At 35.6% G+C, this 24,404-nt stretch overlaps 1 protein-coding gene across 4 annotated transcripts in view; it reads right to left on the reverse strand.

Moving 5' to 3' along the window:
* Positions 1 to 24,404, reverse strand: part of LOC149786006 (protein DOP1A-like) — a 153,045-nt gene that overhangs the window by 39,950 nt on the left and 88,691 nt on the right. For 3 of the 4 annotated variants that reach the window (XR_016424855.1, XM_089976295.1, XM_089976293.1), the window contains exons 21-26: positions 23,164 to 23,273; positions 20,032 to 20,243; positions 18,564 to 18,716; positions 12,119 to 12,255; positions 11,722 to 11,777; positions 4,220 to 4,243 (exon numbers count right to left, since the gene is read on the reverse strand). Coding sequence is in view for 3 of the 4 variants with exons in the window: in XM_089976295.1 (XP_089832421.1) it covers positions 4,220 to 4,243; positions 11,722 to 11,777; positions 12,119 to 12,255; positions 18,564 to 18,716; positions 20,032 to 20,243; positions 23,164 to 23,273 (692 nt within the window). In the remaining variant the exon portion in view is untranslated. The remainder of the gene's footprint in view (positions 1 to 4,219; positions 4,244 to 11,721; positions 11,778 to 12,118; positions 12,256 to 18,563; positions 18,717 to 20,031; positions 20,244 to 23,163; positions 23,274 to 24,404) is intronic. The other variant, XM_089976294.1, reaches the window with a different exon arrangement.

Raw genomic sequence — 24,404 nt, forward strand, 5'->3', positions numbered from 1 at the left:
ATTCCAACATACAAGAGTTTGTGACAAAAATATTGTTTTATGTTTGAGTAAAAATGTTTCAAGATAATCTGCATAGAGTACAAAACATTAGGCCCAAGTGAGTCTGATATATCTAACCTGGCTTGAATAACAGCTGACAATTTTGTTAAGCTGCCTTATGTGGCATTGTAAAACAACTCTCTTTAGTGTTGGCCTCCGCAGTTGTCCATTCCATCATTCCCAATCAAACCATGGTAATCACATCGGAGGACAATATGTGGAAGAGGAAGGTGAAGGAGGCAATAAATATACTACAGCAGGGGCCAACATGAAACAGGAACAAGGGGCTTGAATTACTTCCCTTCTGCACCAGTTTCCTCATATCACATGACCATAATAAGTCACATGACCAACATCACTAGCTGACGAAGGCAGTGTGATATTTGGAACAATTTTGAACTGTTAAGATATTTATGCTTTAAGCATGGGAAATTACTAATGATCATGAATTATCCAGAGCAATGAAGCAACCTTTTCAGCTGTAAATTTGGGATGTTTCAGAGGAAAACCCATGTCAATACAACCAGAAGAATTAGTGATAAGATTTATAACATGGCCTCTATTGCAGGCATTTTTATAAGATTTGAAAAGCACCATTTTTAAACAAGAAAACTGCATATAGTAAGAAATATTTCACCTAAAAACTCAAGTAGACATAAACATTTTCATTTAGGACCAACAAGAAGTCTTGTAGTGAAAACACCATGTCAGTATGACCATCTGTTCAGAAGATGTACTGATAACAAGGTTTCCAAGATGACAAGCATGGTGGCCATGTTGGAGGCCAGACTGGAATATTTTTCATTTAGGGCCATCTATAGATATTGTAAGTCCTTTAGTGAACACCCTCTGTCCATATAACCATCTGTTCTGGAGGAGTAGACATACTAGCAGTTAGGCTGGCATAATTTTTATTTTGGACCAGAAAGCTGTTTTGTGTAAGGAAGAGTAAGACTTTCCAGACTGATATCACAGTGATTATGCTGAAAGTCCGATTGGCAAAGTTTTCTTTAAAGATTTTATACATAAGTCATTTGAAAACCCTGTGCTGATCTGTTCAGGAGAAGCAGTAACAAGATTTTCAAGATGGCCACCATGGTTGCCATATTTGAGATCAGATGGGTACCATTTTCATTTAGGACCATCTACATATCATAAAATGCCTTGAAGACAAAAACAGCCCATTTTTACCAAGACTATTTTTTTCAGAATCGGTGATGAGAACAAGATTTAATAATAATAATAATAATAATAATAATACTTTATTTATAGAGGGTGACTCATTAGTCAAGGACTATTCTCCCTTGAGGCCCTCTTAAATAGCAGTTATACTGGGTCAAGTCAGCATGATTTTAGTCAAGACTTCTGAGACATCATAAAAAGCCTTTTAGTATCAACATGACCATCCAGTTAAGAGGAATGTCAATCACAAGAATTTCAAGATGTCTACAATGGCTTTGATTATGGTCGTCAGTCACATCATTTTCTTATGGACAACATATTAATAAAAAGTCTTAGTGAAAATCCTTTGTCAGCATGACCTCCTTTTACAAGGAGTACCCCCCTCCCGATTTTCAGGATATGACTGTGGTGGCCACTTTGGATGTGCAAGGGATAACAATTTCATTTAGAACCAACTATAACTCAGTATAAAACTTGTTGGTTTCACAACTTTTCTTCAAGTACAGTCAAACCTCTCAAAAGCAGCCATCTGTGTGAAGAGTGTGTGTGTAAATTGAATTGTTAACGTATCTTTAATAATTTTTCAGTCATATCGCTAAGATGTCTGCAGTGTGGCAGTTGATAGTGATATCTAGCACTGGGGCATCATGCTGCCGATATGTTGCATCATGTCCCACCCAGTTACATTATCCTGCGATGAAGCTGACCAGTTCTAACACTAACCTCTTAATGCTGAGCACCAAGTGAGGTAGCTGTTAGTACCATTTTTATAAGTCTTTGGTATGACTCGGCCGGCGATCTAATCAGTGTGAAGAGGCAAAACTGGTCTTTTATATACAAGTGACCTCAGAATGCAGGTTTACCTTCCAAACTTGGTTTCTGAATTATTATTATTATTATTATCATCAAAAGATCTAGCATAGTGTATTAATCAACACATCATAAATACATGTACATGTTAAACTCTCCCAAAGCTATATTCTATTGTTGTATCCCAATCATTTTTATAAATCCGATAAACTAAATCATTACTGACTCTTACAAAATAATCACTAATCTTATATTTTTTTAAACATGACAAAATACTGCTGTCACTGCTACTGGATATCTTTAATATGACTGTGGAACAGAGAACTGACTCTTTATTTCTTCAATCATTTGTTCAATCCTCCAAGATCATAAGACAGTAAGCTCATGTGAAAGGACTGTGAGGGATTTATTAGTAAGACATGCACTAACACTTGGCCTGCCTTTACAGACAAGTTTTGTAAACAATGAAAGACCCCAGAGCCCAAAGAAATGTAATAAACTCATATCTCAACTCTAAGATACATTTTTGAAAATCAAATCAGAATTGCTTTAATTCACAGGGAAATACAACAGATGAAGATACTAAAGTACACCTGTCACACTGGCACAAAAGGTGATTCCACTTTCTGTTGTGACTAGACAACTATTTTTCCCACCATCCAGCAAATGAACTGCTTGATAAAAACCATCTCACTTTCAAATCTGATACAAAGACACCTTTGTAATGTGCTGACAATGTGACTCGATTACAGTGAGTGAAAAATGAAATTAAGAAATTTGTACACAATTATGTGTGGTTCTGGTTATCCAACCAACATTATTTATCCTGTCAACCCTACATTAATTTTGGGAAAAAGAAAAACAAAATTACAAAGAAATTAACTATTTTATCAAAGATAAATTCAGAATGTGAATAACACTTATTTTCCAGTTTATAGAAAAAATTTGTATTTACCTAGCTACTTTAATTTTTTTTTCTCAATGAAACCAGACCGACATATATAATTTGATTACCAGTACTTGCATATATACAGTAGTCACTGTTACAGTGACCACTTAAAGCTGGGAGAAAGCATTATCTGGTTGGAAAACATCTGGCCCATAACAGTGAAAAGCAGGCGATTAATATATACTTGATTTTTATATAGCAAATTTGCTGGTAGGTGGGGAATTAGAAGGGCAATTGTGACCAAGCAACACTTTATAAAGGTGATTGTTAAGACAAGCTCGACTGGAGTTGCGATGAAAAATTTGTGCTAATTGCTAAATAAGCTCTGCATTACTGTCCTATTATCTTTAATAAACAGAACTAAAAACTAATATATTTAAAACAACAATAAATTACCATACCATCTAACCCATGCCAATGTCGCACATTAGTGTAAAAACCATGAAAATACTTATAAGTATGTATGGTATCAAATACCCAATGAAGTTCGAGCACCAAGTTGGGTATTATTACTGGAGTCAAATATTTTCTTGACAATCTGAAGTTTATCATTAAAGAATTATAAAATGTAAACTTTTATACCAGTTAAACCGGATTCATCGTTATCCAACAGACTGCCATAACAAACTGAGAAACAGTTCTTACATATCAATATGACCTGGGACCTAGAATGCATGTGGAAATTCAAGCTATATTCAAGATATATTATGGATGCACAAAATAACAAAGAAACAAGAGCACTGTTTTACTGAACAATGGCAGTAATCAGCTGCTATGCTGATTATGAAATGCTATGCAATTCACCATTTATCTGTTAATTTCCACATGCAATATACATGTAACATTTACCTGTTAATTTACTCCTACCATATACATGTACCATTTACCTGTAAATTTACTCCTACAATATACATGTACTATTTACCTGTTAATTTACTTCTACAATATACATGTACCATATACCTGTTAATTTTCTCATACAATATATATCTACCATAGATAAACAGTAGTTACAAGCACATGTAAAGGCATTTAACGGATTCAGTGTAAATATTTTCCTGGTGATAATGGATCGTCAACAAAGTTTCAACAGGTAGATACATATTTATTCACTAGCTTGTTTGACATTGGCAAATGGGAAAGATGTGAGGAAAGTCTATACAACTGGAGGGCATTTATCACTGCTAACATGGAAATAGTAACTAGGAAGGACAACACTCAGCTTCTGATTAAATCTACCTGACTTGAGGCTGAAGAGACAGGCTGCAGGAAAATAGTAGCAATGATTAATTTGACAGTAAGTACAGCATTTGTTCTGTCTGATTATACAGTGAAACCTCTCAAACTAAAAGTCTCATTGACAAAAGTAAAATTTGTCTTTTTTAGTTGTTTTCAGAAGTATGAGTTCATTTCATCAAAAGATAAGAATTTCAAGACAATAAAACAATTTAAGTTTTAAGAGGATTTGTGTTTACTGAGGTTTCAGTCTTGAGCAGTTTCACCATGATTGAACCTAAAGTTTGAAACATTTTTATATAGAATTGGAACTATGCTGAATAAATATTACTTCCAGTGGTCCAACACAGATACTACACAGTTTTACTTGATTTGATATTTAGATTATAGAACCAAGAAATATATACATAATGATGAGTGAGAAATATTTTAAGGGACTAGACAAGGGACTAGACAAGCAGGCAATTAAATATCAAAGACAAGGGACTGCATGTCAAGCCTATGATAAAATCATTTATGTGTACTCCAGGGTCAACAGAGGTAAGTGAATTATGTTTCTTTAAAAATACCTACCCAATCATACTAAGACTGGGAAATTACTATCTATGCCTGAATCCTGCCCTCCCTTAAAGACAAGAAAGCATCTTTCAATCCATCTATCATACAATGGGAAATAACTCTTACAGATTACCCCTCCTTCTTGAAGACCTTATTCCTGCTAGGTTGCCATTAAAATAATTTCTATACCAGTCTAGGGAAACTTATTTGGTCATGCCTGGGGCTGAGGTTGTGCTTTCGTGAACAGGCTACTGTTGTTGTTGTAATAGGGTTTAACACCATTTTCAACATAAGATAGGCTATACATGGCGGCCAGTATTAATGGCGGAGGAAGAACCCGGAAACCCCCCAGAAAGAACCACAAAAAATGAACAGGTCATGGTAACCAGTGACTTCAGCTGCTTGAGTAGAATGGGGGTCATTCTTGGGTACATCTGTCACGAGACTGAGCAGATTCTTGATCCAGGATCTGTCACATCTGAAAGGGGCAACTGGAAGTATCTTGCATGCTTGACTTCTCTTCCTCTGGATTAGTTTTGGTATCTGAACTGATGGAAGGCATAATGAGTTAGCCAGAACACTGAGTTTGATTGGAATGTGTTGGACTTGTATGTTTAAATGAAACTGGACAGACCAATGCAAAGTCACATTATTTAATATCCCCACCCCTTCATGACAACCGACAATCAAATTGTCCAATGTTATCGGAACTGCTTTCCATTGAATGCATTCCACTCCAGTGTGGGCAGCATTGAAAATGGCCACGATTTCCAGGAAAATGATGTAATTAGCCTTTTCTTGCTGTGTCATTTGCGACTGACCATTACAAAGTCCCATAACAAATGTGTCCCACATCTGCTACTGACCATTGTTTTGAGTCTATGCTCTTAAAATAAGTAACAGAAAAGATGGAAGACAATGAGCTTTGTAAAAATTTAACAATAATTAATTTCCCAAGATATACAAAGTGAAAAATGAGAAAAAAACATGGTATTTTGACTTAAATCCAAATTGCAATCCAAGAATTAAAAACACAAGTCATAGTAATAAAAAGTCCTGAATGAAACTAAGTTCAAATCCCACAGAGATTTGAAATTGAAGGCAATGACATCTGTAATAACCTACAAAGTGCAGATGTGTCAACAGTCTTTTATTGAATCACAGAAAATATTATTCCAGTTTTGAATTCGGTATAAATCCCGTGAATGTCTTTGTCCAAGAATTTTGTCAGAGCACTTTTGTATTTCCAGGGAAAATAATCACTTGAATTCAATAAATTGAATAAAATAAAATTTAGCCCTTGAATAAAATAAAATTTAGCCCAAACTGGACACAACATACCAGTAATACAACTTAACGTGTCATGTGCTTTAAGCCCAACTAACAAACAAATTAAATTAAATTAAAAATATTCATAACACCGTTAGTAAGTCCCACAACAAGTGTGCCTCCACATCCTGACAAACTAACCCTAACCCTGTAGAGATTGTGATTTCAAGCTGTGGGACTTTTAAAGATATTCTTGTCAATCAAGCAGAAAGTGTCCATGTTTGGTCTGGATCATAATTGGGTGATATGAATGACCCAAGACTGGGAGTTACTGTGGCAGAGGGGCATTGAGCAGGCAGAGGAGTTGAATAAACTTCCAAGCCAAAATGAATATTCTGATGGATGCTTTCTTTGATGCAAGAGTAAAACTATAATGCATTTGGTAGGAAGATGAACCAAGCTGATGGAGAACTCCATCTTTAGAGGAACAAACTGTTGATAAGGGGCAAAATCCAACATCATCACAGTGACTATCTGACCTAAACTTCAAATAAAGAAGAGAAACTTGTTCATATTGTGAACCAAAACTGAATTTACCGAATGTTCTTTGCAGAATATCATCCAGGTAAGCTGATATCACTGACTTGGACATCCTGAAGTGGGTATGGTCCAGTCCAAAATCTTGGTGATGGCCCAAGGGCTGAGGGCCTAAATGATGGGTGCAAAATTAGAACACTAACTTGTGGTAGCCAAAGTGAAGTTATTTTATGATACCATGTGAATAGGTACATGGAAATATGTCACACAGGCTGACTGCATATTTGCTGTGTTGCACAAACAGATAGACCTTGCCATCTCATTCACGGGGCAGTAATAAAGTGAATCTGCTCAAGTCTAAGGCAGGTCGCTGTTGGTTTTCATGACCAAATTTGGAATATAAACATTAGGAGTTGTAGAATGAATATTGTTACTTGCTACAGTGGTTTGCAGTCAATGAAATCAAGAAAAGACACCTTTCTGTAGCATAATAGGTTATGACTCCATAGCTTTCAACCTTATCACCTGGCTTTCATCAGAGGAATGACTTCTGGACTGGAATCACATGAATCCTTAGCTTTCAACCTTATCACATGGCTTTCATCAGATGAATGACTTCTGGACTGGAATCACACGAATCCTTTGCTTTCAACCTTATCACAAGGCCTTCATTAGAGGAATGACTTCTGGACTGGAATCACATGATTCCTTAGCTTTCAACCTTATCACGATGCCTTCATCAGAGGAATGACTTCTGGACTGGAATCACATGACTCCTTAGCTTTCAACCTTATCACATGTCCTTCATCAGAGGAATGACTTCTGGACTAGAATCACATGATTCCTTAGCTTTCAACCTTATCACATGGCCTTCATCAGAGGACTGACTTCTGGACTGGAATCACATGACTCCTTAGCTTTCAACCTTATCACAAGTCCTTCATCAGAGGAATGACTTCTGGACTGGAATCACATGAATCCTTTGCTTTCAACCTTATCACAAGGCCTTCATCAGAGGAATGACTTCTGGACTGGAATCATATGACTCCTTAGCTTTCAACCTTATCATGAAGCCTTCATTAGAGGAATGATTTCTGGACTGGAATCACATGACTCCATAGCTTTCAACTTTATCACAAGGCCTTCATCAGAGGAATGACTTCTGGACCTTATCACAAGGCCTTCATTGGTGGAATGACTTCTGGACCTTAGCACAAGGCATTCATCAGAGGAATGACTTCTGGACCTTATCACAAGGCCTTCATCAGTGGAATGACTTCTGGACCGCAATCACATGACCAGCTAAATAGTGACAATTTCTTGGGAAAACATTACAGTACTCAAGAGAGAGAATAATACCCTGAGGAGGAAAATAAGAGAAGCTGCCGAAGTCATGGAAGGGGAGCCTGTGTTGAACTGTGATTCCAGACTGGAACTTATTGTGGCAAATAAATGTATCTAATTGATAACTTGGAGCCCTAGGTGGCTGAGTGGTTTAAAGCTTCATAACTTCAAGCCCCTGGTGGCTGAGTGGTTTAAAGCACTGATTCATAACTTCAAGCCCTAGGTGACTGAGTGGTTTAAAGCACTGATTCATAACTTCAAGCCCTGGGTGGCTGAGTGGTTTAAATCTTCATAACTTCAAGCCCTGGGTGACTGAGTGGTTTAAAGCAATGATTCATAACTTCAAGCCCTGGGTGGCTGAGTGGTTTAAAGCTTAATAACTTCAAAGCCTGGGTGACTGAGTGGTTTAAAGCTTCATAACTTCAAGCCCTGGGTGGCTAAGTGGTTTAAAGCTTCATAACTTCAAGCCCTAGGTGACTGAGTGGTTTAAGGCACTGATTCATAATTTCAAGCCCTGGGTGGCTGAGTGGTTTAAAGCTTCATAACTTCAAGCCCTATGTGACTAAGTAGTTTAAAGCACTGATTCATAACTTCAAGCCCTGGGTGGCTGAGTGGTTTAAAGCTTCATAACTTCAAGCCCTAGGTGACTGAGTGGTTTAAAGCTTAATAACTTCAAGCCCTGGGTGGCTGAGTGGTTTAAAGCACTGATTCATAACTTCAAGCCCTGGGTGGCTGAGTGGTTTAAAGCTTAATAACTTCAAACCATGGGTGACTGAGTGGTTTAAAGCTTCATAACTTCAAGCCCTGGGTGGCTAAGTGGTTTAAAGCTTCATAACTTCAAGCCCTAGGTGACTGAGTGGTTTAAAGCTTAATAACTTCAAACCCTGGGTGGCTGAGTGGTTTAAAGCACTGATTCATAACTTCAAGCCCTGGGTGGCTGAGTGGTTTAAAGTTTCATAACTTCAAGCCCGGGGTGGCTGAGTGGTTTAAAGCTTAATAACTTCAAACCCTGGGTGGCTGAGTGGTTTAAAGCTTCATAACTTCAAGCCCTAGGTGACTGAGTGGTTTAAAGCACTGATTCATAACTTCAAGCCCTGGGTGGCTGAGTGGTTTAAAGCTTCATAACTTCAAGCCCTAGGTGACTGAGTGGTTTAAAGCTTCATAACTTCAAGCTCTGGGTGATTGAGTGGTTTAAAGCACTGATTCATAACTTCAAGCCCTGGGTGGCTGAGTGGTTTAAAGCTTAATAACTTCAAATCCTGGGTGGCTGAGTGGTTTAAAGCTTCATAACTTCAAGCCCTAGGTGACTGAGTGGTTTAAAGCACTGATTCATAACTTCAAGCCCTGGGTGGCTGAGTGGTTTAAAGCTTCATAACTTCAAGCCCTAGGTGACTGAGTGGTTTAAAGCTTCATAACTTCAAGCTCTGGGTGATTGAGTGGTTTAAAGCACTGATTCATAACTTCAAGCCCTGGGTGGCTGAGTGGTTTAAAGCTTAATAACTTCAAGCCCTGGGTGGCTGAGTGGTTTAAAGCTTCATAACTTCAAGCCCTGGGTGGCTGAGTGGTTTAAAGCTTAATAACTTTAAACCCTGGGTGGCTGAGTGGTTTAAAGCTTAATAACTTCAAGCCCTGGGTGGCTGAGTGGTTTAAAGCTTCATAACTTCAAGCCCTAGGTGACTGAGTGGTTTAAAGCACTGATTCATAACTTAAAGCCTTGGGTGGCTGAGTGGTTTAAATCTTCATAACTTCAAGCCCTAGGTGACTGAGTGGTTTAAAGCACTGATTCATAACTTCAAGCCCTGGGTGGCTGAGTGGTTTAAAGCTTAATAACTTCAAACCCTGGGTGACTTGAGTGGTTTAAAGCTTCATAACTTCAAGCCCTAGGTGACTGAGTGGTTTAAAGCTTAATAACTTTAAGCCCTGGGTGGCTGAGTGGTTTAAAGCACTGATTCATAACTTCAAGCCCTGGGTGGCTAAGTGGTTTAAAGCTTCATAACTTCAAGCCCTGGATGGCTGAGTGGTTTAAAGCTTCATAACTTCAAGCCCTGGGTGACTGAGTGGTTTAAAGCATTGATTCATAACTTCAAGCCCTGGGTGGCTGAGTGGTTTAAAGCTTCATAACTGCAAGCCCTAGGTGGGTGGCTGTGTGGTTTAAGGTGCTTTCCTTCATAGATCACTCATACATCCACACAAGTTCAAGTCTTGGCAGCTTGCCATAGCTTCGTGTCAGCAGTTTTTCCCAGGGTGTTCCCAGATCCCTTCTTCCATCAAATATACTGGCCACCAAGTATAGCTATCATGTTCTGAAAAAATGGTGTTCAACCCCACAAAATCAACCAATCAAACCAAATTCATTATTCAATAAATTTCTTATAATTATCATTAAATACTAATACATTAATTAATAATTGGTGGAGTTCACTTTATGGGTTTTGAAAAAAATAGAGCACAATTTAAATATAAAAAATAAATCACATTATTTTACCAATCTAAGATTCTTTTAATGTCTACTTCGATTCAGTATGCAAAATGTTAATGATAAAAGCATGATTCAGTTACAGAAAACAAATCCCTTACAAAGTAGGCACTTATACATAAATAATCGGGAAACAGCCCTCCACTTTTGCTGTATCCATCTGATGTAATTCCAGATATTTGCTCTAAAAATCAAACGTTTTTTGGTCACTCAATATAATATATGCTTCAAGGCAATGAGAAACATGTATTACATCCAAGAATATTTATATAAGCTTCTTGTGATCTTGTTTTTATTGAATTTAATACTCATTCATTTAAAACGTGAAATATTTTGATGTAAACAATGCAAAAGCACAAAGAATATATTGGCCATCAACAGGTTTTGAACAAAGTTTGGAAATCACAGATATTTATGATTGGCAATGATAGTAGTTAGTCTCTGGAAATGAATGTCATTATAGCCAAGAAAAAGAGTACCACGGATGCTGGATGTTGAATAGTTCTCTGTGTAGGAACAAGAGTACCATAAATGTTGAATAGTTCTCTGTGTAGGTAAAAGACTACCATAAATGTTGAATAGTTCTCAGTGTAAGAACAAGAGTACCATGAATGTTGAATAGTTCTCTGTGTAGGAACAAGTATAGGGCATAGCTGATTCAGGAATATATTGACCAACTGGTCTGAAGGACCTGAACCATTGGCCTGGGTATATAGTCTTGAACTGAACTTCATATTCATAAACCATTATTTTCTTAATTATACTTACCATGAACATGACCTCTGACCTCTGTAACCCAAGAATCTAAAGGTTTTTACCATACCCTGTGACCCTGACCTCTGACGAGTTGACCTTAAAAATGAATAGGCTTCTTTCTTACCCAGCTTGCAAGCCATCCACAAACTCTGGTGATATTAAATGGTAAAAACATGGAACACTTTGTGCAGATACCATGTTTCTACTTTTTTTTCAATAAAATCATAATCTACATTTCTAACCCAATCTTTGATATTTATAATACCTAACCCAATCTTTGATATTTATAATACCTAGCCCAACCTTTGATATTTATAATACCTAACCCAATCTTTGATATTTATAACACCTAACCCAATCTTTGATATTTATAACACCTAACCCAATCTTTGATATTTATAATACCTAACCCAATCTTTGATATTTATAATACCTAACCCAATCTTTGATACTTACTATGTGAATAGGTGCCATGTAAATATGTCAGCCATAAGCTTTGTTGACTGGTCATTTTTGACCCAATTATAGATTATTTTGTTAGATATAGACAAGACACTATACTTACATATATTCCTCTGTTTCTGCTGAAAGTTCCTGCTCAATCTGTAGACAAACATGGACCTGGAGTATATAGGAAAAGAGTAACTTAAAATCAGATGCATTTTAGTGTTTTAATAACATTTTTAAACTGGTAATTTTTGTCACGACTTGTAAGTGTTGTTTACTTCTAAGTAACTGCAGTCAAATATATTTAATTCAGTTCATATTTATCAGTGAACTACATCAATCAACCTGTCAATCAGATTGTATTTGAAATGGCGGGCAAAAACATCATGAATTAGTTATTTCCACAATATTCATACTTAAACTAACTAAACCAACTAAAGCTACTCATTGTAGGTCTCTTATGATTCAAAGAAAGTATTTTGACCAATGATGAAAAAAGTGTCATATGCATGTACCATTTCTGTGATGATGGTTGGCCACATGGAGGTCAGGTGTTGTGGGGAAATCCTCAGAATTAGAACCCGGAAACAAAGGAACACCTGAGCAATCACAGAGGGCACCTGCAGCATTCTCAGGCTCTCTGCTAGTCTCTCTGGAAAAGAGAGCAGGGCTTTAAGATCAGTATATAGTACTGTCCACATCAGACAACCAAGGCAATGATGATGTACTTAATCTAACCATCCTAGCAAAGAATAAGGAGTAAGAAATATAATAATCTTACTGAAGAATTTTAACTACTGACAACTGTTATATCAGGAATTTTTAACTACTGACAACTGTTATATCTGTAATTCATAACTAATGACAACTGTTATATCATGAATTTTTAAAAATTGACAACTGTTATATCAGAAATATTTAATGACTGACAACTGTTATAGCAGAAATTTTCACTACTGACCTGTTACATCAGCATTTTTTTAACTACTGACAACTGTTATATCGGTAATTGTTAACTAATGACAACTGTTATATCAGTAATTTTTAACTACTAATAACTTATATCACAAAAAGTTGACTGTGATTAAAGCAAAAATCAATCCCATGGGTTAAATAAGCCTGTAAAATAATTATACATTTCCTTCAGTTCATATACATAGAGAAAATAAAATCTTGTAAATAAACACATCACAGACTTTGACATGGTACAGTGTATTAAAGTGAAAATTACAAACCTCCAATGAACACAAATTAAATTTTATTGCAATGATATCTGATAAATCTCCAAGTATCCTTTGCGACTGGAAAGTGTGCAGTGAGCATACCGGTGGGGCACATGTCTATAGAATCACATTAATTAAATTAAACATATCCTCTGTGATGGGAAAGTGTGCAGTGAGCATAAATGTGACACATGTATAGAATCACACTAATTAAATTCAACTTATTTATGTAACCATATGGGTGACACTTTGACTAAAATAATGACATTGAACTGCACGTATTTTCGTAAGCCCAGAACATTAACGGCTATAAGAATGTAATCCAAACACAAGCATACAATAAGAAATACAAATAAAGGCTGGTAAAATGTACAAATCTGACCTTTTAATAACATTAAAAAAAACAATCAATCTCAATCAAGAAGTGAAATAAGTCTACGTAGTGATCTGGATACGACTAGAAGCATATAACTTTGTACCCAAAGATGTGAACAATTTTTATTCTCGATTGTATCCATTTTGAGTTCAGAAAAGTGGCTTTAACTGAAGGCCAAAGCCTATGATGGGTACGAAATTTCACATGACCTTGTCCCGGGGTCAAGCTAGACTTGAATTATGACTTCTCCTTTTGGACAGAACACAGAGAAGTGGGAGCAAAGCGAGAGAGAGGGAGAGAGACGTGTGTGTTTTCATTTGAACTATGACCTCTATTTCCCAGTATGCATATTTGCATTTAACATTGCTTTTAAGCAGTACTTTATTTTCAAGTAGAAATTTTTTTGAGTTCTATCTTTGTTATAAACACATTTGATGCATGTTTAAAAACTATCATATTCACATTCAGTGTATTTTGGCAATATGACTTAAAAAGAGAACAACAGAAGCTATATATTGTAATGAATTTTAGCTGAGTAACTAGATTACAGTATTGTAATTGCAAGTAATTACAAATGCTTAATCAACTACCCTTAATCAAGAATTTTTCTTTTTACTTCTGAAAGTTCACTATAAAATGGCAGTTGAAAGATGTCTAAACTTGTTTGAAACAACCCCTGTACCATGTACATCAGAGAAAATACATATGTCTTTCATATCATACTGTTCATCCTTTAACTTTATTGCTGATAAAACTTTACCATAACTATTCATAGATAACACACTGAAAAATTAAAGTCAGTACATGAATGAACTAAACTCTTTTTTTTCCAACTGAATCGACAGACACAGCCAACATGCAAGTGCATGTATTTTGTGAAAGAGGGGTTTTATTAATGTAACCACTCACTTACATGTAATAACTTTGTTACAACAGTCCATTGATAGGATGGCAAATATAAGGTTTTATTATTTGTTTACGTGCTTGTGGTAATATTAGGCATTGGTTAAATAGTATTTGATTCACTGTTTTTCTTTTCTTTGTATTTTGACAAGAATGAGTGAACTTCTGAACTCAACCGTAACCATACAGTGTCTCTTGGATTTCACACCATATCACTGTCCTGTATGTTTCTGACCTACAAAGCTGCATTACAAAGCTTAATCTTCAATAACATAATATTTAGACTATTGTTTTTTTAAATCCAAAAACTGTTTACAAGATCTAAGTCAATTAGTTATTCTCAAGCTCAGGCAAAACTTAAGAAACAAAATTTAAAGAAAATTGAAGCTGAAATACAGACATTATATACTTTAGTGAATCAGAATAATAACTCCACTGTTGTGAAAGAAATAATAACTCAACTGTTATGAGAGAAATGATAACTCCACTGTTATGAGAGAAATGATAACTCAACTGTTATGAGAGAAACGATAACTCCACTGTTATGAGAGAAATGAAAACTCCACTGTTGTGAGAGAAATGATAACTCCACTGTTATGAGAGAAATGATAACTCAACTTTTGTGAGAAATGATAACTCAACTTTTGTGAGAGAAATGATAACTCAACTGCTGTGAGAGAAATGATAACTCCACTGTTATGAGAGAAATGAAAACTCCACTGTTGTGAGAGAAATGATAACTCCACTGTTATGAGAGAAATGATAACTCAACTTTTGTGAGAAATGATAACTCAACTTTTGTGAGAGAAATGATAACTCAACTGCTGTGAGAGAAATGATAACTCCACTGTTATGAGAGAAATGATAACTCAACTGTTGTGAGAGAAATGATAACTCCACTGTTATGAGAGAAATGATTCCACTGTTATGAGAGAAATGATAACTGTTGTGAGAGTAATGACAACTCCACTGTTATGAGAGAAATAATAACTCCACTGTTGTGAGAGAAATGATAATTCCACTGTTGTGAGAGAAATGATAACTCCACTGTTATGAGAGAAATGATAACTCCTCCACTGTTATGAGAGAAATAATAAACTGTTATGAGAGAAATAATAAACTCCACTGTACAGTTATGAGAGAAATGATAACTCCACTGTTGTGAGAGAAATGATAACTCCACTGTTGTGAGAGAAATGATAACTCCAGTTATGAGAGAAATAATAACTCCACTGTTATGAGAGAAATGATAACTCCACTGTTGTGAGAGAAATGATAACTTCACTGTTATGAGAGAAATGATAACTCCACTGTTATGAGAGAAATGATAACTTCACTGTTATGAGAGAAATGATAACTCCACTGTTGTGAGAGAAATGATAACTCCACTGTTATGAGAGAAATGAACAAAAACAAACAGAAAGAATAAATGAGGATAAAGAGGTGCAATCATAGGATCATAAGCATCGTGGTACAAGTCTGGTGAAAAAAATTCTAAATGTTTCCTTAACCTTGAAAAGAGAAATTACATAAACAAAACAATAAAAGAGTTCATTATGGAAGATGGAACATGGGCAACAGGCCAGAAAGAGACATTAAATCACCAGACAGATTTTTATGACAAATTATACAACAGCTGAAACAACACAAATTTACAAACTCTTAATTGTTTTTAAAATCATGATAAAAAACTTTCAGATTTTGAAAGATGCTCTTGTGAAGGTAAACTAACTTTTGGAGAATGTTGTTTAGCATGGAAAAATAAAAATGAAACTAACCCTGGTTTCAATAGATTTACTGTTTAATTCTACAAATCTCTAAATGCTGGAAATGGTAAACAATATTTTTCAGAATTTCAGTCTCAGGAGATCATTACTTGCATTCCAAAGGAAGATAAAGACGACATTCATTAAAAATTGGAGACCATTTTCGCTGCTTAATGTAGTACAAGACCGTCTCTACATCAGTTGCTTCAAGGGTCAAGAAAGTCCTCCCTTTTATTATTAGCAACATTCAAAAGGATTTTATAAAAGGGACATTCATTTGTGAAAATACAAAATTTTGTATTACCTGATGCAGTATCTTGAGGAAAAAAATGAAACTCTGGTCTTCTCTTGTTGATAGACTTTGAAAAAGCTTTAAACTCTGTCAAATGGGACTTTCTTAAGAATGCCCTGAAATCTTTTAACAATGGGGAATCTAATTGTCATTGGTTTAGAGCATTCTTTAATAAGTCAAAATGTTGTGTCATTAATAAGCCACATTTATCCCAATTTTTCAATCTGGAGGGATGCTGTCGCCAGGGGGACCCTTTAGCACTGTACTTCTTTATAATAGGAATTGAACGTCTTGCAGATGAACTAAAATAGAGCACAAATATTGCAGGCATTTTCTATAGTGAAATGAAGTTCACATTAGGACAGTATGCTGATGACATTTTTTTATTATTAAATGGTTCATGTTTGCCCCTGAAGACAACCGTGCATAATTTAAATGATTTGGCATTGGCATCAGATGGCACTGGCATCAGGTGGCATTGGCATCAGGTCTGCACTGCAATGTTTTTAAATCATAAGTTATTTGGATTGGAAATAAGACATTTTCTAATGAAAAAATACATCCCAAAATTGATATTAACTGGTCAGTTAATTTCTGAAGGTAACTGGGAGTAGATTTCTCTTTGAATCTGGAGGATATGGTTGAATTTAATTAGTTGATGAAGCTGATGGAAGAAAAGATGGAGCAGAAGGAATTTGTCCCTTATTGGAAAAATTACTTTAATAAAATCATTGATTTTTCCAAAATGTATTCATCTATTTGCTGCTCTACCAAATCATCCACCCCACATAGAAAAGGAACTGAATACATTATTTTTCAGGTTTATTTGGGTGAAAAGATTTATTCTTATAGCCCCCTTTAAGGAGATTAGAGTAAAAATGATTGCACTCATTTATGTGTTATATAAAACTTTCCTGGGTTTGGCAACTTATATTGAATGGAGATAGTTTATGGCAAAACCTGGGTTCTGAACAAATATTTGGAAAATTTGGAGGTATACTGTTATTAACATTAGGAAAAACTAAATTGAAAGAAATCTGTAAAGTAATTAAATATCTTTTGGTATGATGTTATTTCTGCTTTATTTAAATGGAAAAATGAACCATCAACTGTTCATGAATACTCGTCTCAAGATATTCTTAATTTAGTAACTACAACTAAAAATCATACACAAGGTGGAGAACATGTGGTGTTGTACCATTAAACACAAGGATCTATTAAGTTTTGATGCAATAAAGCAAACAACACAAACTAATAATTTTATAATGTACTTTGAAGTGGAAAAATTTGTTTCTTAGAGTGGAAATACTTTTCATGTAATACTCGACATAACTTCACTCCTTTGGGTAAGAGCAAACAATAAATTTTATTTATAAACATCTAATAAAAAGCAAGATACAAAAGTCAAATGATAATTATGAAACTTGGTCCAGGCAGCTAGAGTGTGCAATTGGTGTAAATGAATGGTCCAACTCTTTGTTCTGGCTACACTTGGTACACAAAACTGATTAGCTGTCATTTTAGACTTCTACATAAAACTAATGCCACAAACCAGTTTTTGAAAAAGATTAATTTAAGTGGTAATGATAAATGGACCTTTTGTAAAGTTGTTGTTGTTGTTGTGGTGTTTAACATCATTTTTCAGCACACGATAGTCTATGCATGGCGACCAGTATTAATGGTGGAGGAAGAACCTGGGAAAACCCCAGGAAGAACCACCGACCCACAGGAAGCTATTGGCAAGCTTTCTCACATACCCACCCTTCTGTAAAGAGGGAACAGAGCAAACTGAGTGTTTATAGTATGACTGTTCAGTTACTGATCACTTTTGGAAATTATTTGTACAATGTAATCAAACTTATGACTCAAAATTTAAAATTACACAAAAGATCTGAAGATCTTTCCAACTTTCTAATCTTGCTTGCAAAATATGTTATATACAGATGACATTGTGCATAAAAAATCAAAAATCTCACCTATTATAAAAATTGTGTTTTATCATACAAAAAACTGGATAAATATGCTGCCAAAGTGAATAACAGAAGTAATGAGTTTAAGAAAAAGTGGACCCTCATGTCAATTTTTGGTTTCGTTTCTTAGTTTTTCTTTACTGTCACATCAAAGGAATAACAGTCAATGTAAAACGCCTTCGGGTTTGTAAATGAGTGGTTATTTTGTACAATAATTGTGAGTTAATGTGCCTGTGTGTGAATGTGCATGTGTATGTGTTGTGTCCAAGTAAAGGAACATAAGTAAAGATCATGATGGAAAATAAACTTAAGGTAATGCCCCATACACCTGGTCAGGTGTTGATGTAGGGGAACAGGTAACAGGTAAAATCCTGACAACTTATCTCCCCCCCAAAGGATAAATCATGCAATACACAGAATACTCAGCTACCTTGTATTTCTGGTAGAGATTTCTGGTACTGGTCAGACTCACTACAGAAGATTGAAAAGGCCATCCTCCGCAGCATCTGGGCTTTCTGGTCCATCTCATGATCTTTGTTGCTGAATATACTCAGGGAACCAGTCTGTACCAATGACACTCGAGCTGTGGTGAAAAACAGACAGCGTGGATTAAAAGATACATCCATCTAGACTTGTGGGACAATCTATTTTACACACAGTCTGAAGTTCTATTCTAAGAATTGAAATGTTAATAAAAAAACAATAAATTTTCAAAAACTGGAACCTGTATAGAACATGTAAACTGCAGTACACCAAGATGCATGAAAGAAACTACTGGACTAAAATCATGGGTACATAGACTACTATGACTGTCATAGAACGAGTTGTGTTTAATTATGTTTTTTCTTCTTGTTTTATATTATACATATACTTTCATGCAAATTCAGTGTTCATCTCTTCACCATACTTTTACCATGACAGCAGCTGGATAAAGTTGAGAAAGTGCTTGACAGTAGTATTGGAAACTGGTGGCAAGACTAACCACCATCCTCTTATTTGTCTGAGGCCAAGCTTCTGATGTAAGATTGATTCTTTTGGGTACTGGCATTGCAGCCATATTCTTTTAGGATTGTTGCAATGAGAGGGTCAGAAAAACGTGTAGATTAAGTATGGCCGTAAATTGAACATGCCATGGTAAGTTTTTCTTCATTTTCTCCATGTAAAATGAATTCTGCTCTTATTTCATTAAAATTCTAAAAGTGCATATACTTTTCTTTAAAGGGGAAGGTAGTGTCAAGGAATGAGTTGAGTGTAAATATGTTTTTGCTTGTTTCTTTAAAATATATTAAATGTATATTATCTTGCAAATTCAATATTGGTCCCTTGACATATTATAACTACATTGACAGCTTTACCCATTTTGTTTGTCTTGATTTTGGTGCAATTTATTCATGACAAAATAATGTCAACAAACACAGCATGCTTTTGATGCTTTTAAAAGCCTTTTATACAAAACTTTCAACAAATCAGTGCAAATAATTTACAAAATTACCCATTAATTCCTTATACCAAACTTTCAACAAATCAGTGCAAATAATTTACAAAATTACCCATTAATTCCTTATACAAAATTTTCAACAAATCAGTGCAAATAATTTACAAAATTACCCATTAATTCCTTATACCGAACTTTCAACAAATCAGTGCAAATAATTTACAAAATTACCCATTAATTCCTTATACCAAACTTTCAACAAATCAGTGCAAATAATTTACAAAATTACCCATTAATTCCTTATACCAAACTTTCAACAAATCAGTGCAAATAATTTACAAAATTACCCATTAATTCCTTATACAAAACTTTCAACAAATCAGTGCAAATAATTTACAAAATTACCCCTTAATTCCTTATACCAAACTTTCAACAAATCAGTGCAAATAATTTACAAAATTACCCATTAATTCCTTAAATGTAGTTTTGTCATGGGTCATGAGGTTGTCAATAACAGTGTGCCAGTACTGGATACATCGGACATCCATCTGGAAGAAACTGGGGTCAAGAAGGAGTTCTAAGGCCTCCTTTCTCCAGGCCTTCCTTGTGAACTGGTAACTGCTGATCGTTGCTAACAGCTGGGAACTAGCACGTAGACTTGGTAGGTTATGGGTACTGCAAATTCCAGATTTAGGACAGTGAGCAACTTAATCTTACTCTTCAAATTAATAGCACTCCTATGACAATAATGTAAATCTCCTATGACAATAAGGTGGAATTCCTATGACAATAATGGTGAATTCATATGAAAATAATGTGGATCTCGTATGACAATAAAGTGGAACTCCTATGACAATAAAGTGGAACTGCTATGACGTCAATGTGGATCTTATATGATAATGATGTTGAACTCCTATGACAATAAGGTGGATCTTTCAACAATGTTGGATAATAGCACACAGTAATTATGGAAACAGTTCATTACAAAATCAGATTCACCAGTATTTGCATTGATAATAAATTAGTATTAAAACTGAACAACTGAATCTGATTTATGCAATTCTTCTTTTACATATAATGTTGGATCTTACAAAGTACAGTAAAACCTGTTACGAGACACTGCCCCTTCTGCCAACAAAAAAATGGTTTCTCAAAGACAAGTGGTCTCTCAAAGCAGGTTTGTACAAAAAGACCAGTTTCCAAGGTCCAGTTTCAGAACAATTTAAAGAAAAATAAGCACAATCACTGTACATATATTCTATTCTTTATTAATAGTTATTGCTAAAATATTGTATGCATTCCTCTAAAAACAGAATTATATAGCAATAAAGATATACTTCTATCATTAAACATGAAATCACATTTACATTTGAAGATCACGTATATTAGCAAATTAAACTGTTTCTGATTTACTCCTTTTCCTTTATAACAACATAAATTTGTTTTACCAACGTTTAAACTGCTTTTTTGCGAGTGGTCTGCTCTTTTTCACTTTTTTCAGTAACAATAAATATTTTCTCCAGCCTTAAAGTTTGTCTCTTTTTAGTTTGTCCATTGTTATTAAGGTTCTAGGTGTTAACATTAACAGTGCTCATTTGTAATATCGAAATTATAGATGGCTTTGACTGGGCTTTGGGAAAATATGAAAAATCTATGCATGTGCATTGCATATTTAACAATTAATGAAATAAAAAGAAACAGTTATCTCATCCAGAAACAGAACTATTTACTCAGAGACAAATGTCAACAGTTTTATTCAAACAAGACATTCAGGGATTAACTCGATAAACAAAGTGTGTAACCCAGTCACACCAACTTGAATAAACAACAGCTTTGATTGGGATGTAATCACTTAATATTGGGAGAAAAGACAACAAACATCACAAGTACTGAACACTATCAATCGAATCCCGCAAACGATTCTCTCTAGGTCAGTGGTGTCTGCCAATGTTCTCGTGATATGGTCATTCATAGGGATACTTGGTCCTACTCATACATATGATCTATGACAAGGCCAGGAAGCAGGCTAAGTGCAAGAATAATTGGTCTGGTTCCCTGCTTCTTATGTTCCCTGTGTTGCTCTATCCTATATGAATAGTGGAGAACAGCGCATGGAGCATACAAAGCAGGGAACCAGACTAGGGAATAATCTATATGTACTTTAGTCTGGTTTACAACAGAAACTATAAAACACTATAAGAATACCTACAAAATGTCTGATATCGGTAGCCAGCTTATATTTTTATTTTGAATGGTATAAGCAGTCATTGTTGCAGGGATTAAATAAAGGTCATTGGATTATATCCTTGTTATTGCGATGCGGTCATTCACAGCAGATTCAAAATGCATATTTTGCCATGACATCACAGTTGCTGGTTGCATTCTGCAGGTGGTCGCTCGAGACAGAGCATTTATATAATAAAATTGATCCATACATTACAGTTGTGGACAGAAATGACAGGTGGCTGCTCATCGCAGAGGTCGCTCATAACAATTTTTACTGTAACATGTTTAATTGATTCTTGATGTTAAATATAAATGGGTTAACTGTCATTTTAAAATAAGTTTTGCTTTTACCCACATTCATAAATGTTGTGCTAAATTTTTTAATTTAAAGATAAAATTCCCACCACAATAATAAAACAAGAATCTCTTGACTGATACGCTACTGACTGAATTAATTTTTCCCCCAGTAATTCAAGATGATACCATTTATTCCTTCTAACTGAAGAGTGCTGAGACCATTTCTGATATTCTTCAGGGATACAAATATTTTCAAATTAGCTGCTGTGGTGGACATACTGGATGTCAGATTGGCACCAATAAGACATCCAAGAAGCCTGGTGGAAACCCCATATTGATATAACTTTCCATTTCTTTGTAGTAATCACACAGATTTTCAAGAAGGCCATTGCTGTGGCCATATTGGATGTTTGAGTGGCATCACAGTCATTTAGACCAGCCCCATTTTTACTTAGACCCAACTAGAACATAGGATGAATTTGTTGCTCAAGTTTCATTGTAATCTAAGTAGTTATGGAGAAGAAGCAAATGCAAACTTGTGCTACTAGACTGACCAACAACATATGACAGACAGACAATGGACAACAGACCATCCCATATGACAGGCAGACAATGGACAACAGACCATCCCATATGACAGACAGACAATGGACAACAGACCATCCCATATGACAGACAGACAATGGACAACAGACCATCCCATATGACAGACAGACAATGGACAACAGACCATCCCATATGATCTTAAGACTAGGACAGCTTAAAATTACCTGTATAAATAATACTACCAAGTAAAGTCTTTTCCAATATTTCCAAGTAACTGTATCACCTGACAACCATAAATTTAAAAACTATAATTTTGCTATTAATGAAAAAGAGCAAGAGTAATAGGCAAACAATACAGGAAATGTGGGTCTACAAATGAAACATTTCAAATTATAAAGTCTTGTTTGAGAGGAGTTGTATGATCCGCATGCAGTGCTTGCCATTTCTGAAGTGGGGTAAAATGCTGAACATGATAATCTCTTTCCCCTATATTGACTGCTTAGATGAATATAGCACTATACAGTACCTGTGATTTCTCAGATAGGGGAAGACACTATACATTATGGTCGCAAGAAAAGGAGCCACCTTGTCTTTCTCGTCACTGCTGTAGATTACATCTAAGAGTGGTGCCATCAGCTGTAGACAAAAGATATCACAGCAAATATAGCATTATTCAGCCTAATTATCAATGACTTCTTTCACTGTATTTTGTATGTTAAAGGTCACTTATCAGTTTTAGTTACCTGCAATCCTTAACTTTCTTCCATTAGAATACTTAGAAATAAATTATTACCTGAACAAAATCACCAAGTCTAACCTGTTCTGCTGCAGCATAACTTACAAACTTTGCCAAGTCACTAGAGCAATAAGTTGTTGTTGTTGTTGTTGTTGTTGTAGGGTTTAACGCCATTTTTCAGCACATGATAGGCTATACATGGCGGCCAGTATTAATGGTGGAGGAACAACACAGGAAAACCCCGGAAAGTTGTAGTTGTTGTGGGGTTTAATGCCATTTTGCAGCACATGATAGGCTATACATGGCGGCCAGTATTAATGGTGGAGGAAGAACCAGAGAAAACCCCGGAAAGAACCACCGACCTACGAGAAGCTACTGGCAAGCTTTCTCACATACCCACATTGGCTGAATCTTAGACTCGAACCGCCACAGACAGAGATGACATGGCAGTGATCTGTAACAAAGAGCGCTTTAGACCACTCGGCCACTCAGGGCCCCAAACCATGGAAAGAACCACCGACCCACGAGAAGCTACTGGCAAGCTTTCTCACACACCCACATTGGCTGAATCCAAGACTCGAACCCACACAGATAGAGGTGAGATATCAGTGATCCGTAATGGATAGCGCTTTAGACCACTTGGTCATTCGGGGCCCCAGAGCAATAAGTAAGTCACTGTGAACTAATTTTGCCTGTGGTGAGAAGTATGTCTTAAGATAAAAGTACCCAACAAGTTTTCATGTCTGAACATGAAACATCAGCAAAACTGAGCTAAATGCAAGGTTAACTTGATGTAACCACTGGAGCTTAAAAAGCAAGTAAATGAGATGATTAAAGCAAGTAAATGAGATGATTAATTTTGCCACTGATCAGTAGCTCCTCTCATAATGGATATACTCAAATGTTTCCTCCTTTGCCTGTGACATGCACAATGAATACACCCATTAATTTGTTTGACTATACATACGTCTGCATCTGAAAAACTGAGCTCAATGCAAGAGTCAAACAGGGTCAGTAGTTGACATAGTGTC

The sequence above is a fragment of the Sinohyriopsis cumingii genome, chromosome 12 (genome assembly GCF_028554795.1).
Source record: "Sinohyriopsis cumingii isolate HCF-2022 chromosome 12, ASM2855479v2, whole genome shotgun sequence".
Lineage (NCBI taxonomy): Eukaryota > Metazoa > Mollusca > Bivalvia > Unionida > Unionidae > Sinohyriopsis > Sinohyriopsis cumingii.